This window comes from Anser cygnoides, chromosome 1 (genome assembly GCF_040182565.1).
Source record: "Anser cygnoides isolate HZ-2024a breed goose chromosome 1, Taihu_goose_T2T_genome, whole genome shotgun sequence".
In the NCBI taxonomy this organism is placed as follows: Eukaryota; Metazoa; Chordata; class Aves; order Anseriformes; family Anatidae; genus Anser; species Anser cygnoides.
Window position 1 is genome coordinate 198,237,917 of NC_089873.1, and position 15,824 is coordinate 198,253,740.

Consider the following 15,824-nt stretch of genomic DNA (forward strand, 5'->3'; position numbering starts at 1 on the left):
TCTGATGCTATCTGAAATATCTTTCATAATATAGCTCTCTAAAAGTACTTCTGACTTCAGGAAAAAAAAATCAGTAGCCACACAGTGAAATACATATGCCTTTCAGTGCTTTTTCTTATATAGCACACAACAATAAGAACAGTTAAAGTAAAATGGCCAAGTGTAATGGCCAAGGTTTGGTACCCTGTGGTGAGGGGCATAAAACAAAGGAAAAAACAGAATGTATTGTCTTGTTTTCCTTTAGTTCTGAAGAGCACTGTCTTACACTGCTGATATCAAATCTCATTAACTTATAGTAAGTCTCAGTACAAAATTGACAAGAACTTGCTAAAAAAAAACACAAGACAGAACAATGACAGAGTTCTACTGAGTATTATTAATTATTCTCATCTGTATCAGCCACAACCCAGATAACAAACAGAAGAAAGGAGGATAAAAACACGGAGATTCCTGCAGAAGAAATTAGGTGACACAAGCTGGATAATATTGGAAAAGGAGAACCTTCTCCTTGCATAATTTATGTCTGCACAGTGTATATTGACACAAAAGACTCTAGTTCATTAAAAACATAGTCTTTGCACTTAACTGTGCTACAGTCTAGGTTACCTAACAGTATAGTAATGTTTTAAAAACACGCATTTGTTTTTGCAAAAAGCTCTCACTTATTTAAACTTAATGCAAAATATTAATAGAATAGCTGGCTGAGACTATCTATGTACATGATAAATGTTTAAGAGCTGAGACTTGGCACTGCCATTCACTATTTAATATTGAGGAAAGCACGGCTGTTTGTAAGATGACATCCTCTCCTTTTTAAGAGTGAGTTACATCACGCCTTCATTACCATGCTTTTTTAGTGTTGATGATTAATGGTTTTAGTGTTAAGATGCCACTTCATGCACAAATTTCAATCACACAAAAAATTAACGTTTGGCTGAATCACATGCCATTGGAACTAATGTCCATGTGCTATTAACCAGGAATATTACGGCCTTTGTAACGCTGCACATCACATGCTGCCACGTGCATTTTGATATGGGGTAAGAGACAACACTGATAATTGTTCCTAGAGGTTTATTTTTTAATGAGAAACTCAATTTGTTAGCAGATTTTAAATCTGAAAAGGCTTTTTATAGTATGAATACTCCATGTCTAGAGTTCAAAAAAAAAAAAAATAAATTTGTATTTGATTTGAGGAACAAGCCAGCCTGCTTACTGAAAAAAAACAGAGGAACAACTTATAACATGGGCACAAAGTGTCTGATTCTAAACTGGGCATGGTACGTCGGAAAGTGGCTAAGTAGATAAATTTTGGTAATTTGCAACAGTGCACAAAGAATACATAAAATGCATTCTACAGCCATAGCCACAGACATTTTTGTCAAAAAGGGACATCGCTTCTACAAAAGAATTAAACATTTGTAAATAAACAGTAAGAAATCATAAATATTTAAATCAAATATGATAATTAAAGGAAAAAAATCAAATCCACCACTGGATTAAATATTAAATTAACTAAATCTGAAGAATGCTATCACAATTCTGTGTATATTGAGTGTGTTTAGCTAACGAACAGGGACCTGCAACTCTGGTTTCACATCAAAGAAAGTGCACAGAGCAATCAACTCAGTTTTTAACTTATTATAGTTAAAAGAAATAAAAATCCCCTATGTTCCAATTTTTTTAAAAGTTGAAACTTTTTTTTTTAAAAAACAAATAATGACATTCTGAAAGAAGAAGCCTTATCCAGGAGGTAATATTAGTATGCATTTCTAACACCAAGCTTGAAATGGAAATATGTTTTAAAACCTTCAGAATGTAGTCCCTGTATTAAGTCCCTGTGTATTTGGTGGTTTTGTACAAAAGTCATCAAATCAGAGTATCACCGGAGACTGAAGTAAAACTTCCCAACAGCATGCACAATCACTGCTCTTCTTAAAGGAGGTGAAGGCGGCACAGAGAGCAGGATTCATCTACACAAAGCTGTCTTTGATGATTTAAAAAAAAAAATAATAAAAAAGTACATTGAGCTTGTTGGGCCATGTTAAAGATGTGGACAAATTCTAGGTCACTCCTCTAGGGAGATCAAAAATTGAGACTTACCCTATAAAAGCACACAGTATCATTCAAGTTCTGTTAGACTTGAATTTGATTCCTGTCAGTTTACCTTTTACTCTTATAAGCTTCTTTGATGTACACGACAATCCATCAGGGGATGGTTGCCTTAGAAGCTAGAAATCCCTTCTTTGAAGCTCCAAGTGAAATAAATCAGCTGTCAAGCTCCATGAACCCTGTTTTTTCCTAAATAGTTTTAAATGCCTGTTTAATGTCCAAACAATAAAATGTCTCTTCTTTGCTACATTTAGGTTACAAGTAAAATGAAAGTCCTCCTTGTCCTGTCACCTCATTTTAAATGCAAACCCTTACGTCTTCAAAAACGTTTCTGACCAAATCTGAGACATAAACTTTGAGATACTGTAGATTTAGTTTAAATGAATAAAATATGTGCAATTAACTTTTGCAGCCAAGAAATAATATGTAGAGTGTTAAAAAGTGCAATAAACATATGATTAATTTTTAGTATCTTTGTATATTTAACTATTCAGAAAAAAAAATCACAGAAAGTATTGCATTTAGTAAATTGGAATATAGTGCGTCATAGTCATGCACAAAAATGCTTTTCTACTTTTTTGAATGTTTTAAGAAAATCTACAAAGTAATAAAATTCACACATGAAACTACTAAATTTGGATACTAAATTTCACCTTTTTCATACTTCCCTAGCAACTTCCAAATGTATAACTGTACCATAATATTATGCACTCCTATTTAAGAAACTGGATTGTATGAAATCAGAAAGTAACTATTTACTGTAGTAGTTAATTATAAAACAATTTTAAAATGTTTCATATGTAAGCTCATCAATAAGCTGAGCAAATACATCTTTGAAAAAGAAACTTTCAAAGTGATTGACAGACCAGGAGTTACTGTATAGAGGCACTGGAATGAAATGATTTGAATTGTTCTATTTAGTTTCAGCGGTATCCGTTTCTAAATATTAATCTGTCTGCTGACCAATTAGTAAAAATACACAGCGTTTAAATATCTGCAGAATTGTCTGGAACTCTCTCCAAGAACTTTTAAAGCATTTTCTCATTTTATTCACTCAGTAATTTATTTACTTGTTTTCAAAAGGAATGAAGAATTCATCAGCTGATTAAACATTTGCCTTAATTCAAAAAATTAAGAAACTAAGAGCTTTTATCTTGCCATCCTAAAAGCTGAGTATTCTACTGTGTTGTTTTTTTTGTTACTTCTTTTTGTTTATTAGGAAAAAATTCTCAAAGATGTTTTTAAAGTTACATCATGTATCAGTTGGCTCTTAATTCCATATTGCTTTTTAAATACAAAGACAGAAGTTTCACTTCAATTAAAACGATCTGCACTTAAAGTTAACGAACCAATACTTATTATTAAATTAATGCCTCTACATCAACTGTTTTTATTTGACCAGAACACACAAGTGATCTTTTCCATATACTGCCACGACCTTCAGTAAACTGCTTTTGCAACAGATGTAATACTGGGTATATCTGGTTTGATGAAGGTGCTGCAGTTTGAACAGAAAAAATAATTTATGCTCAGAATTGGTGTCCTCAATGAAAAGGTTAGAAACTGGCTATAATTACTGAGCACAAATTGCCTCTTTTTATTATGTTGAAGTCAATGAAAAAAAATAAATCCCTTATCAAACCTTTTGGGCTGAAGTTCTCCAACTTTGATACACCTAAAGAATGTATGCAGATTTATGTCTGAATAGAAGCAGCTCAGTGTTTTCACTCTCCTCTTTTTATATGTCAGTGTTTATAAAATTTTTAATAAGTCCTCCCTCATAAAAGGTTAGTGGAAGACAGTGAACAAATACCAGCTATCTTTGAGGACAGCCTTCTAACCATCATAAAGGTGTAGGATGAAGGTGAGGCAAACCTTGCCTGTAAAATAAAGTAGACTTTTGTCCAATGGCTAGCTAACTGACCCAGGAAAAGGGAAACAGTGAAAACAGTGAAGGGTGAGGAGATTTGAAAATAGACCATCATAAGAGATACATTCTGAAAAGCCCAAATCTTGAGTTTCCCCTCTGTATTATGTGCGTCTTTTTTTTTTTTTTTTTAAACTAATAACAAGTCCTACGTTCCTTATTGTACTGCCAAATTGCTTATTTTTAGAAGCAACTCTTGAACAACCACACCTCCCTTCTTCCCAGATGTTTTGGGAGAGATGTGGGAGCCACGTGGTATCTAAGACTCATGACACTGAACCTACTCATTCTGAAGATGGATTAGTAACCAGGTTTCTCGCTGAGAGAAGCTAGAGCACCCCAGCTGCTGTGCTGCTGCCCGAAACCATCACTGCAACTGCAGCAACGCTGTGGAATAAAGAGTGGTACAATTTCTGAATGCCAGATGTGTTTTCAGGACTAGGTCTGCTGAAGAAAGAATATTTTGAAGATATTAAAGAGACTTATGTTCAAGACAAGCTGAGCTGTTGAGTCCTGTGAGTGCACAGAGACAAAACATTATGCAGCTAGTAAATTTTATTGGCAAAAACTCAGACCACTATATACTTAGGAATGCTCAAGTTGTAAAGAACGTATTCCTGTTTTTAGACTCTTAAATACTTCCTGTGTCTTACTAGGTACTTAAGTGCTTTTTGCAGACCCAGGTTATTTCATGGGAAACTTGCACACCTTTTAGTATCCCAAAGAGAACTGTCTAAAGTTAAAACAGCAGCAGGACTTAGAAGATTCAGGGTTGACTCAGTTAACAAAGCACTGTTGAGTTCTTAGAACTACAATGGACCAAGCTACTTCATGAAGACAGTTTTTTTTGACAACTATTTTTTAAATCTTCCATGGTTGCCACTTATTTCAATTTTTCAGTTCTTTTATATGCAGTTATCTGCCGCATTGTAACAGTGATATCACAGTAAACATTTAACAAACTAAAAAAATATTGCAGAACATACTTACCAATATTAATTTCATCATCAGTTTCAGCATCTCCAATACACTCAAATTGGAAATCTTGCAAAGACTGTGAAAATTTTTGCACTGCCATGGATAAATCTAAAATTCAAGAGAAAGAAAGAGAAAAAAGAAACTTAGAATTACTCCACCTCAACTGGAGCAATATTTCACGTATTTTGTTTACAAAGTTTCCTTTCTAATATCTTTTTTGCACAGTAATTTCATTTCATTCCTGTCACCATTTAAAATCAAACTACTTGAGATATCCCAGAAACCCAACAAAACATACTAGTTGCCACATTTTGAACACTAATACATAAATTATGTTGAGAACTGAAAAACTGTTATATTTCTTGAAAAAATATTATAAGATATCAACAACTAGTGGTAAATCGCTTATGTAGGTAGACTACTGTTGTTTAAAATACTGCAAGATTGGTTCACAGATTAAAATAAAAGTCATGATAATTTCTTTTATACATGACACTGCCAAAAAGTATACTCTAGCTATTCTAATACACTAACATCGTACAGTAATACATAAAAGCTTTGTACAAAGAAATCAAAGGGAAAAAAAAAAAAAAAAAAGAGTGTTTGCTAATCAACTAGGTTGCCCATGCACTATGAGCACTGTTTTCACTGAATCACACACAGCTGGATCTCAGGTCCCAAGGAAACGTCAAAGTAATCCAAACCCCGTAGCATAAAATTTCATTAGGATTCTATACACTCCGGCAAACAACATTCATAATAAAAATAAAATATCAATGGAACCATATAAATCCATTCTTTCCTTCATTGGGTATACTAACGACAAATGTGGAGATGAATGTGGTAATGAACAAACTCAGTCAAGACTTACAAATGCTATCAGTCTAGATGATCCCTGAATGACAGCAACAATTCTCCATGTCCTTGAGAACATATCTATGGTGTCTGTTCAGAAGCTAGGAAAACTGGCAATTAAGAGTCTGATATGGATTAAATCTAATCAAAAGAAGTGGTTAGGTTAAGATATGAACCAAAGCCAAGCCATAAACTCTGATCCAAAAGCATCATGTACCCATTCTTGGAGATCTTTTCAAAACCACCTGGACATGGTCCCAGGCAAGCAGCTCCTGGTGGTCCCGCCTGAGCAGGGGCTTGGGCCAGATGGCCTCCAGAGGTCCCTTCCAATTTAAACCATTCTGGGATTCTTAAGGCATCGCTCTTGTAAAGCCATATAATACTTAGTTACCTGTACCGGTATCCTCAAAGCTGGATATGAAACTGGAAGGCTAACTTTTTTCCTGGCAGGAATAAAATCTAGTGTATAAATGCAGATATTCGTCTATTGTCTTAAATCAAGACAGACAGACACACACACAGTGTTATTTAAATTCGAACAATCTTCAACAATTAAAAAACATGCCATTACCCTAAACACAGTAAGGGTTGAAAACCTTTCAAAATCCTTTCAAATCAGAGTCCAAGCAATAAGAAACTGCAAATTGGTTTTTTTGTAACTGAAGGTGACCATTATCAAAAGTCACGGTTCTTATCAAGATTTTGCCCTGCCCCTGTGTTTGCTCAGTGCCTGCTGCTTTCAAACTGGCCTCTGGCTGGCAGGCACCAGTGAGCCAAAACCCACTCCTGGGCTCAAATCTCCTATTCACCATGCTTACGTGCAGCTATAGAGTACATCAGTCCGACACCAGACCCAAAAGTCTTTAGAAAATACAGATACAAACAGGTATTTCTTGTCTATATAAGGATTCATATCTTTTTATATATATATTTATTTAATTATATCAGATAAATAGCTAGGATGTAAAGAAATGGGTAAACAAAATCTATATCTTTTTGATAAACAGCATAAAAAAAAGGAAAAGAATGCTCCTCCTTCCAAGGAAAAATGTCCCCTCTACTTCAACCTACATCCACTACACCTTTGACTATTTGAAAAAAAATTAACAAAGTTACCACAGCAGTTCTTAAATATCTCTCAGTTAACTGTTTTTTTTCCTGAAATTTAGCAAATATATTTCCTTTAAAAGAAAATTGTGAACTGTATCAGTGAGAATTATTTAGCAATGATTTACAGTATTTGAAAGTAACTTCTTGAGAACTGTATCAGTAAGAATTATTTAGCAACGATTTACGGTATTTGAAACTAACTTCTTGTGAACCGTATCAGTAAGAATTATTTAGCAATGATTTACAGTATTTGAAAGTTACTTCCTAGACCTTTTCTTTTTAAATATATACTCCATCTGCTTTTTGAAGTTACTTATTTTTATATACTAAACAAAAAAAGAGTTTTTGTATTATCTTTAGATGAAAATATGCTGCCTTGATAAAGCTTCCTTAAATTTGCATTACATAATTTTCTCTGTAAATCCTATTTTTATGCATGAGAAACACTGTTCTTCACAGCGTACTGCCACGGGTAATAGAATGTTATCAAGCAGATTCACCTGTAGTTTCCTGACACTGAAAAATCTTATCATTATCAAAATATACTGTGTTTTCCATTAAAAACCACACTGAATTATTTCATCCTTACCGAACATTTCCTACATTTCCTAAAATTGAAAAAATTATTATTAAATGTACTAACAACTTAGAAGCTAAACACAGTGTTTCCTACTGTTAGTATAGATGAAAATAAATCTTTATAAAGAAATGAAGCACTCTCTGTTTTAGGGAAATACACTGTCTCTGATATCTAAGTAACTAACTATTCTACAGCTGTTAGAAAGACCTGAACTTTAATTTATATGCAGCATATTGCTTTGAGTTTAAAGGGAAGAACCATAGTTTTATTGCTGGCTCTTCCACCAAGTCACTTCACCAAGTCCTAAGTACTTCTATAAACTTGCTGCACACCAATTGGTGCTGAAAGGAATAAAATGGCCCTAAGGCAAATGAATGAAAAAGATGCTCTATGGTAAGTACTAGCAAAACGTAAAAGTTATCTGTCACTAATAGGACTGCAGATTTATTTCCTCTGAACAATCTACTAACCATCCATAATGACTGGCATCTCTGCGGATATATGGAAGGAAATGAGGGAGCCTGGACTCTCCCCTATCACTCTTCCCCATGTGCAGGGTTCACTGGAACAAAAGTCAAGGGAAAGGAAAACAAATGATAAAAATACACAAGGTGGAGCCTCCATTTTATATACTGGATTAGTCACACACAGATGCTGATATCTCTTTCACTGTGTCAGTAAATCACTTTATTAATGCTTAGAGGTTTTGAACCTGAAGAAAGCATATTTAATCTAACTTCAAAATGTTGGCTAAGAAAAAAGTAATAAAACTTAAATAGCTTATTAGATAACTTGCTCAAACTATCCAAAATGATACCATTTGGAGATTTCTGGCTCTACATAAGACCTATTTAAGAGCTTGAAAATATTAGAAGACATCATATTAAGGATAAAGCTGTTCAGGCTCTGGGGAGACCTCATTGCAGCCTTTCAATACCTTAATGGGGCTTATAAAAATAGATCGAGAGCAACTTTTTGCTTGGGCAGATAATGACAAGACAAGGGGCAATGTTTTTAAGCTAAAAGAGGGGAGATTTAGATTAGACACAAACAAGAAATTCTTCACTCAGAAGGCGGTGAGGCCCTGGCACAAGTTGCCCAGAGAAGCTGTGGATGCCCCATCCCTGGAGGTGTTCAAGGCCAGGCTGGATGGGGCTTTGGGCAACCTGGTCTGGTGGGAGGTGTCCCTGCCCATGGCAGGGGGGTTGGAATTAGACAGTCTTTAAGGTCCCTTCCAACCAAAGCCATTCAATGATTCTATGATAAAAAAGCAAGGACCAGCTGTGAAATAAGCAGGCCTCCTTTCTGAGATCTAAAGATTCAAAACTGAATTAAGTCAAATGCAATCCATAATACCACAAATAAATAAGAGAAATGGAGCAAAGACTTTGTCCAGCTTTGCAAGATGTCATTCATTACCATATATCCCAGAGTCTTAATGCCACTGAGAAGTCTCAATACATTCTGCTCCTTCCAGATGTATGGAGGTCCATCACACCATACAAATTAGCCTGCAGATCTTAAAAAGCTATGTAGCATTACAGGAGTCACTCATTTTCTAATGCGTACATCCTAATAGTCATCTTCCCCTTTCTGTGGAGTCTACCTGCACCAGGATATTTCACTTTGCCCAGGTCAGAAATTCTCTTCAGAGTCTGCTGATCCTGCAAATTACTATAAAAGCCTTATCAGTATTACTCACTGACAGCACAAGTCAGGGAAGGATGCACATCCAGGGAAGCACATCCAGGGAAGGATGGCCACTCAGAAGTCTCAATAATAACCTCAGTGTTGTCGCTCTTGCTCTTCTGTAGGCTCTCAAATGGTGCCAGGGAAAGAGAAAATGCACTCCAACACCCCTCCGTTGCCAGAGGGGTAAACTGCTAATTGGCAGCTCCATCTTCTGCTACCATTTGATTTCCAACAGTACTCACCTACCTCGTGTGTCCCGCGTTCCCCAATTCCAAAGGAGGAATCAGTTCAGGTTAGCAGTGGGACATATAGGCATGAGCAGCCACCTACACTCTGCTTATAGTTAGGGGAGGGAGATAACTGAAGTGGAGCTGCCTGTTTTAGTCAGGGCTGAATCGAGTCAAACGGCCAGCTAGGGGGTTTTGTGGAGTTTTGTCAGAGGCAGTACTAAAAGAAACATACCGCAGTATGGCTGGAAACAATGAGAGGATAATGCAGCTTAACCACAAGAAAGCAGTATCACACCAGTGTTAAATACTGGTATATATAATACCAAGTATCGGTATCATAATGCTAATAAAAGAATAGTAAAAGGCATCATTTATTCAGGAAAGTCACAGAGAAAGCAGGAAACACATTACTCTACTGAAAACCACTTCTTCCTGGAGTTGACACTTTTATATTTTCGATCAATCTTCTTAATACATATTTAGCCAATAAAAAACAGGAAAACAAATGCATTACACTAAAAGTCAGGTTTATTTAAGATTTGCTCTGCTACAAATTGCCCAAAAAAAGGGATTGAATTGATCAGATTGAACAGTGATATATTAGTTTATTTTAGGCTTCAGATAAGACCTTAGATGCTGGGCATAGGAAGATGCACTCCTTTGCATTACTAGAATTGTTTCTCAACCTTCCTGTCCTATGTTTGTTAAAGAGACGACAAAATTAAATTATTGTATAAAGCTTTAAGGAGGAGGGGACAAAATATTGCAACGAAGTGATGAAATGATGGATGCCATTACCTAAAGGACAAAAGACTGAGTGTATTAGTTTTGGCACAGCCCTTCACAAGAAAGATTAAGTTCCACAGATAAGGAAACTTGAGAAGTTTTCTGCAAGTTGGTAAGCACACAAAATTTGTTTTGCTTGGGGTGTGAGGGTTTCTTTTACCAGTCTGCCAGCTAGAGGAACAGAAGAAAGCCCAAGCCACCTACACAGGACTCAAAAAAAGCTCCAAAAGCAGATGTTTGGTGCACTTGCTATGGGCTCATATCCCTACCCTAGTAAGAAACTAGCTAGCCTGCAAGAAACTGCTCTCACACAACACAAAACTGAAGTCTTTCTACTTGTTTACTTACAAGGATGATTTCATTAGGAAATGAAATTCCAACAACCAACACTCTTCCCGATTGCTGTCAATCATCCCGGTAAAGCTTGATATCACTCACTAGGTTAATAAAGAAAAATAGCAGCTGAAACCTAGCGAGAAGATTAAACATGCCTAAATTAACTCCAAGCACAGGCAGGAATGCAGTAAGGCAGACTTCAAACAGCAGACACTCCGGCTAAATAATAACAGCAAGATATCTGGTGATCTGACACAAAGCTGGTTATTACTGTACGGCTTCAAAGGCAGCTGTAGCAAAGGGGCGATGGCTGAGCTGGCAGGATACTCCACGCAGGTCTGCAGTAGGCTGAGTTTCGGGACAGTTGAAGATTGAAATGGAGACCGAGCACAGCTACCTTTGGTGTTTCACACCTTTGGTCCATTTGTTTCCTCTACCAAGTACGACTAAAGATGTGTTGTGGGGCCATGCTTTATGAGCAATCTCATTTGGTGGTGCACTGCTGTCCAGGTTTAGCAGAACCCAAGTAACTCAAGCAAAAACCGAGCATGGAGCAACTGCAATGTCCGAATAAAGCAGAGAAAGGGAGTGATATTGCTAGAGTGCTTGATAAAATGGCATGCTAAAACTCAGGGAACCATTTATCGAGGTCATTGACTTTTACTCCTTCTCAGTACCTGAAAATGAATGATTCACTTTTTTTTTTTTTCTTTTAATTGACTTACAAATAAAATCATTTTCCTGAAAGCAATTCTCACCCTATAAACAATTTTTCTGGCTATGTTATCTAAACACCTGAAAAAGTAGATATATAATAGAGACATTGTTATAGCAAACCAGCAGCTATGAGCATGATTTTCAGCATTCCTACTGCACCAAAAGACAGAAGCAAGGAAACATTTAAAATGGATACAAGTAAAGAAAAAAAAAAGTGGGGGGGATCAGTATTAGAAATACAAATCTTTAAAACATTATTTATCCAGGAAAATAGTTGTGAGATACATATCTCCTTAAATACTTCATGATACGCTTCTTTGTTCTGGAGATGAACTGGGAATTGCCTCAGTTTTGTTATTTTCTACAAGAAAGACCTTCAAGGAGGTGAGCTGTATCAACAGCCAGAAATAAGCTGGAGGAACAAGAACACCCCACTGAGAAGCACTGAACTTCAACAGCTCCTGTGTGTGCTATAGTCAATTTGATTGTAAGTAGAACATGTCACAGTGGGACATCTTTTTCCACATCAGAGACTGTAAACACAGCAGCTGGCAGCATGATTATATTTAGGCGGTATGAATGATTAAGCAGTTAAGAGCAGTGATCATACAAGATCATGTCTATCACCATTATATTTCAAATTCCCTCCTGCCTCGAGGGCTTTCTCATTAGAAATCTCAGCTTCACAGTTGTTGGTCTTAATTCAGAAAACAGCACTAAAATGCATTTTTTCTGGAGTTCTCTCGTCTTTCCGCTCTTCATCACTCGTTATTACTTTAAAATGAAAAATAATGAAAATCAACCACCATGGTAACTGTCACATACAGAAAATCTTCCCATTTAATATATACAATGGCAGGTCCGTCCAAACAAGGGGACCTGTAATGGGCTTACAAATTTGCCCAAAGCAGCATGGGGACGTTGTCTCACATCTCAGAAGTGCAATTAATTTACACAAGCTGTTTATGTTAACAGAATTCTGCCTTTTGCTGCCAGAAGAGGTAATCACAGCTTAACAAACATCACTACCACGAAACCAGGGCATGCCCATATCACATACAGTTAGAAAGCAATTCAAAATGCACGCTAGCATTCCTTTTAAACACAAACATAAATCTGCAAAACCAGCCGAAATAGCTTCTGCCACCTTCAGTTTTAAGTGACTTCTATCACTAGAGTCTTTCCAAGCGCACAAGGTTCACAGCCTGCACCACTGCATGGAGGACTGCCTGTGGCACTTCTAGTCTTAGAAGTGCATGAGATGAATTATTTACACTTTCATGTGCACACACACACTTGCTATTCTTCATAACTTGACTGAATTAATTTGCAGAACAAATTAACTTTTCTGACTATGATAAAAAAAAAAAAAGCACACAACAACACTCCTCTTACAAGCGATCCCATTTTTTCCCAAATTTCTGCAGAAGAATTTAATTCCACAAAACAGAGGGCAAGCTGGCACGGCAGAGAGGCTGTCTGTAGGGGCAGCTGGAGCTAGTGCTGGCCACCTGCCATAACGCCTTCTAACGAAGAAGCCACAAGAAATGACCACAATGGGATACTGAGGCCAGTGTCCAGAGCCAAAGATTTTGCAGCACAAGGGGCATTGCTCTGTACTGACAGAGAGTTTCGTTGTTGCTGTCAATGAACTCTTTATCCCCCGTATTTGCCAGCTCCTTTGGTCTATGTTCTTTGCCAGCTTGCTATTCATGGAACAATGCTACGCAACTAAAACAAACAACCCCACAATCCCAACCACCCCACACTGCTTTTCCACCTCAGGCTCAATGTTTTCCTCTTTAATTCCAGAGAAGCTAATTTCTTTCTCGTAATATCAAGGAAAAGGACATCAACAGAATATGTCAACACGTAGTCCACGCACTGCTGCATTCCTCTGGGGTTAAATAAAGCACTATAGCAGTTCAAAATTTTTCAGTGTCGTTTTCTTACTCATGAATATTTCCATGAGAAAAGCCCATAATTTACTTTCTCATTCTAATGAGCACAGAGAAATCCCCTTGATTGAACACAACAAAATCCCCACTTTCTTAACACAGGGATGCAAGAGCTATTGAAAGGTCTGTATCTTCTACAAACTTAACTATTTACTCCAACTTCTTTAAAACACAGCTTTCTTATGTTAGAAACTTTTGAAGTTTTTAAAGTACTTTCAATATTCTTAGCATTTCTCTATGATTAAGCACTAAATCCAACATATTATTGAAGAAGACACTAGAACAGAACAGAATATTGACTCTAGAACAATACTGATTGTTCTAGAATATTGATTCTAGAACAGAATATTGATGTTTAATGAGAGGTGGTTTTTTTTTGGGGGGGGGGGGAGGGGTTGGCCACATTTGCACTGTATTTGAGACATGATCTCCTAATAAAATCATACTAAAACTCCCCAGAAGCATAACTTTCTAAAACAAACAATATTATAGACAAAATTGGTAGTATTCCACCCCTCTTTTCACTATGCCTCTCTTCGCCCCAACTCACTTGGGTGTGTCTGCTTTGTCTGTAGTTGTAGAAGCCTAACCTTATTCACCTAAGCAGATGAACAGAAATAAAAGAATTTTTGTTTGCTATGCAAAAGCTGTAAAGTCTATACAATGACTAATTAGTTTTGACTTTGTACAGTAATAAACATGAATGAAAAAAGCGAAGGTAACAAAAAATGTTTGCTTATAGTGAACATGTACTGTAAGCAGCAATCTGGAAGATACCAGGCAGTATGTTCTGCAAATCTGCTTCCCTAAAGTTAAGGCCTAAATGTAGCTTCACAGTTTTTTTGCTATATTAAACAATGTAATTTTGTTTTGTTTCAATATTCCTACCTCCTTGCATTTTAATTCTCATTATACCTCATTGCTAAAAAATCCTGTCTTTCCCAGTACTTTAGTTCATATGACTGCATGTTCAACTATACTGCTGCATTTGATTAGTAAACAAACTGACCATGCAGGGAATTACTAGGCTCAAAACCTTCCAATCCTAAAACCATATTCAGAGTTAAATGCAACAATAAAACCTTTACAAGTAACTAATGATAAGGTTAAACGCAGAAAGGCAAATCGTCCTTTGCCACCGATTGCAATTTGCTGCATATTTTCCACAAATATGGCTGAAAGTTCCAGAACGCATTTGGTTTCATTTTACTTCTGAAATTATGAAGATTGGCTGTAGGGTACAACTTAGTACTATTTCTAGTATGTTATTATATTTTTCAAAGTTATACTCAAACAAAACATTTCTATACAATGCCAGTTTTGCAAACACACTCATTTTCATTCAGTGAACTTTTTGTCCAAGATCCACAGAATGGATTCCAATATTTACAGAACCCTCTATGTTAGAGAAGAATAAATCCCCCTTTTTTTTTGTACTGTGTATTCATACACATAGCTTTCCCTTAAAATAAGCACATTTCCCTGCTTCTCTCCATTCTAAAATTACAGAAAATTGGCACTTACTCAATATTTTCCTTGTGTCCACTGATAAAACTATATTTCATAGCTCTATATCAGAAGATCTCAGCTCTTGAGCCTAACTTTTTAACCATTCAGTAAAGCATGACATGAAATATACCTGAAAAAAAGCTTATATCTTCCTATAGCACATAGTAAATAATTCCTCCTGATCCTCCTTTATTGTTTACAGATTTATCTAACATTCAAGTTGCTTACTTCAGTTGAGGGTTATATATATCTTCCTAAGCCTACTGCCTTTCCATACATTTTGCCATACTTTCTAGAAAGGTACAGTTTGCTGGTCTCTTGCTGTCTACAGTATAAGAGTAGCCTTGGCGGACCCCAGTACATAGCTGACCTCACGGGTCCTCTGTTCATATAGCCTTGGTCATAAATTGATTTTTATGCCACAAAAGGATATTTACAATAATACCAGGTAAGAGCCTTGTGCAACACCAGATTAGTTAACTGAATGCAACGCAAGGCTGCTCTAAAATCTTGGATATAAGCACACAACATCTTTCGGCACCTGTAGTATTAATACAGATACCACAACATGGTATATAATTCAAAGGCACACGGCCACATGGAACTGCTAGACCTACCTATAACACTGCATACACACCAGTTTTTCTCCTTTATTTCAAATACAATTAATTGCCAGCTTGTTTCAATGGTTGTTTGAATGACAAATAACCTAAAGCAGTAGCCTTAGCATAAGATTATACTGAAAATGTAGAGAGTTGGAAAAAGCTAGAAGATGTTAACATTTTTCCCTATACTTTTTGTTGTTAGTTTTTCATATTTTATTCTTACAATGTTAGGTGAACTTCTGCATAGTTTTCTACCACTCCGCTATCCATCCTAGGTTCTTAAACTTTCTTCCCTGCAAATTTCCTTTGACCCTCAACATACTTTCTCTTGCTCCTTCTGGGGATTTTACACGCTCTTTTATGATCTTCCACATTCTTCCTCCACCCCGTGGATGTTTGCTGATTTCCCAGAACAGTGTCAGCCTTTCC

The 15,824-nt window shown here is 36.4% G+C and overlaps 1 protein-coding gene across 1 annotated transcript in view; it reads right to left on the reverse strand.

Annotated features, from left to right (window-relative positions):
- ARHGAP42 (Rho GTPase activating protein 42) overlaps positions 1–15,824 on the reverse strand; it is a 169,774-nt gene that overhangs the window by 125,749 nt on the left and 28,201 nt on the right. Inside the window, exon 2 of the mRNA XM_013178134.3 lies at positions 5,030–5,125. Coding sequence (XP_013033588.1) covers positions 5,030–5,125 — 96 coding nt within the window. The remainder of the gene's footprint in view (positions 1–5,029; positions 5,126–15,824) is intronic.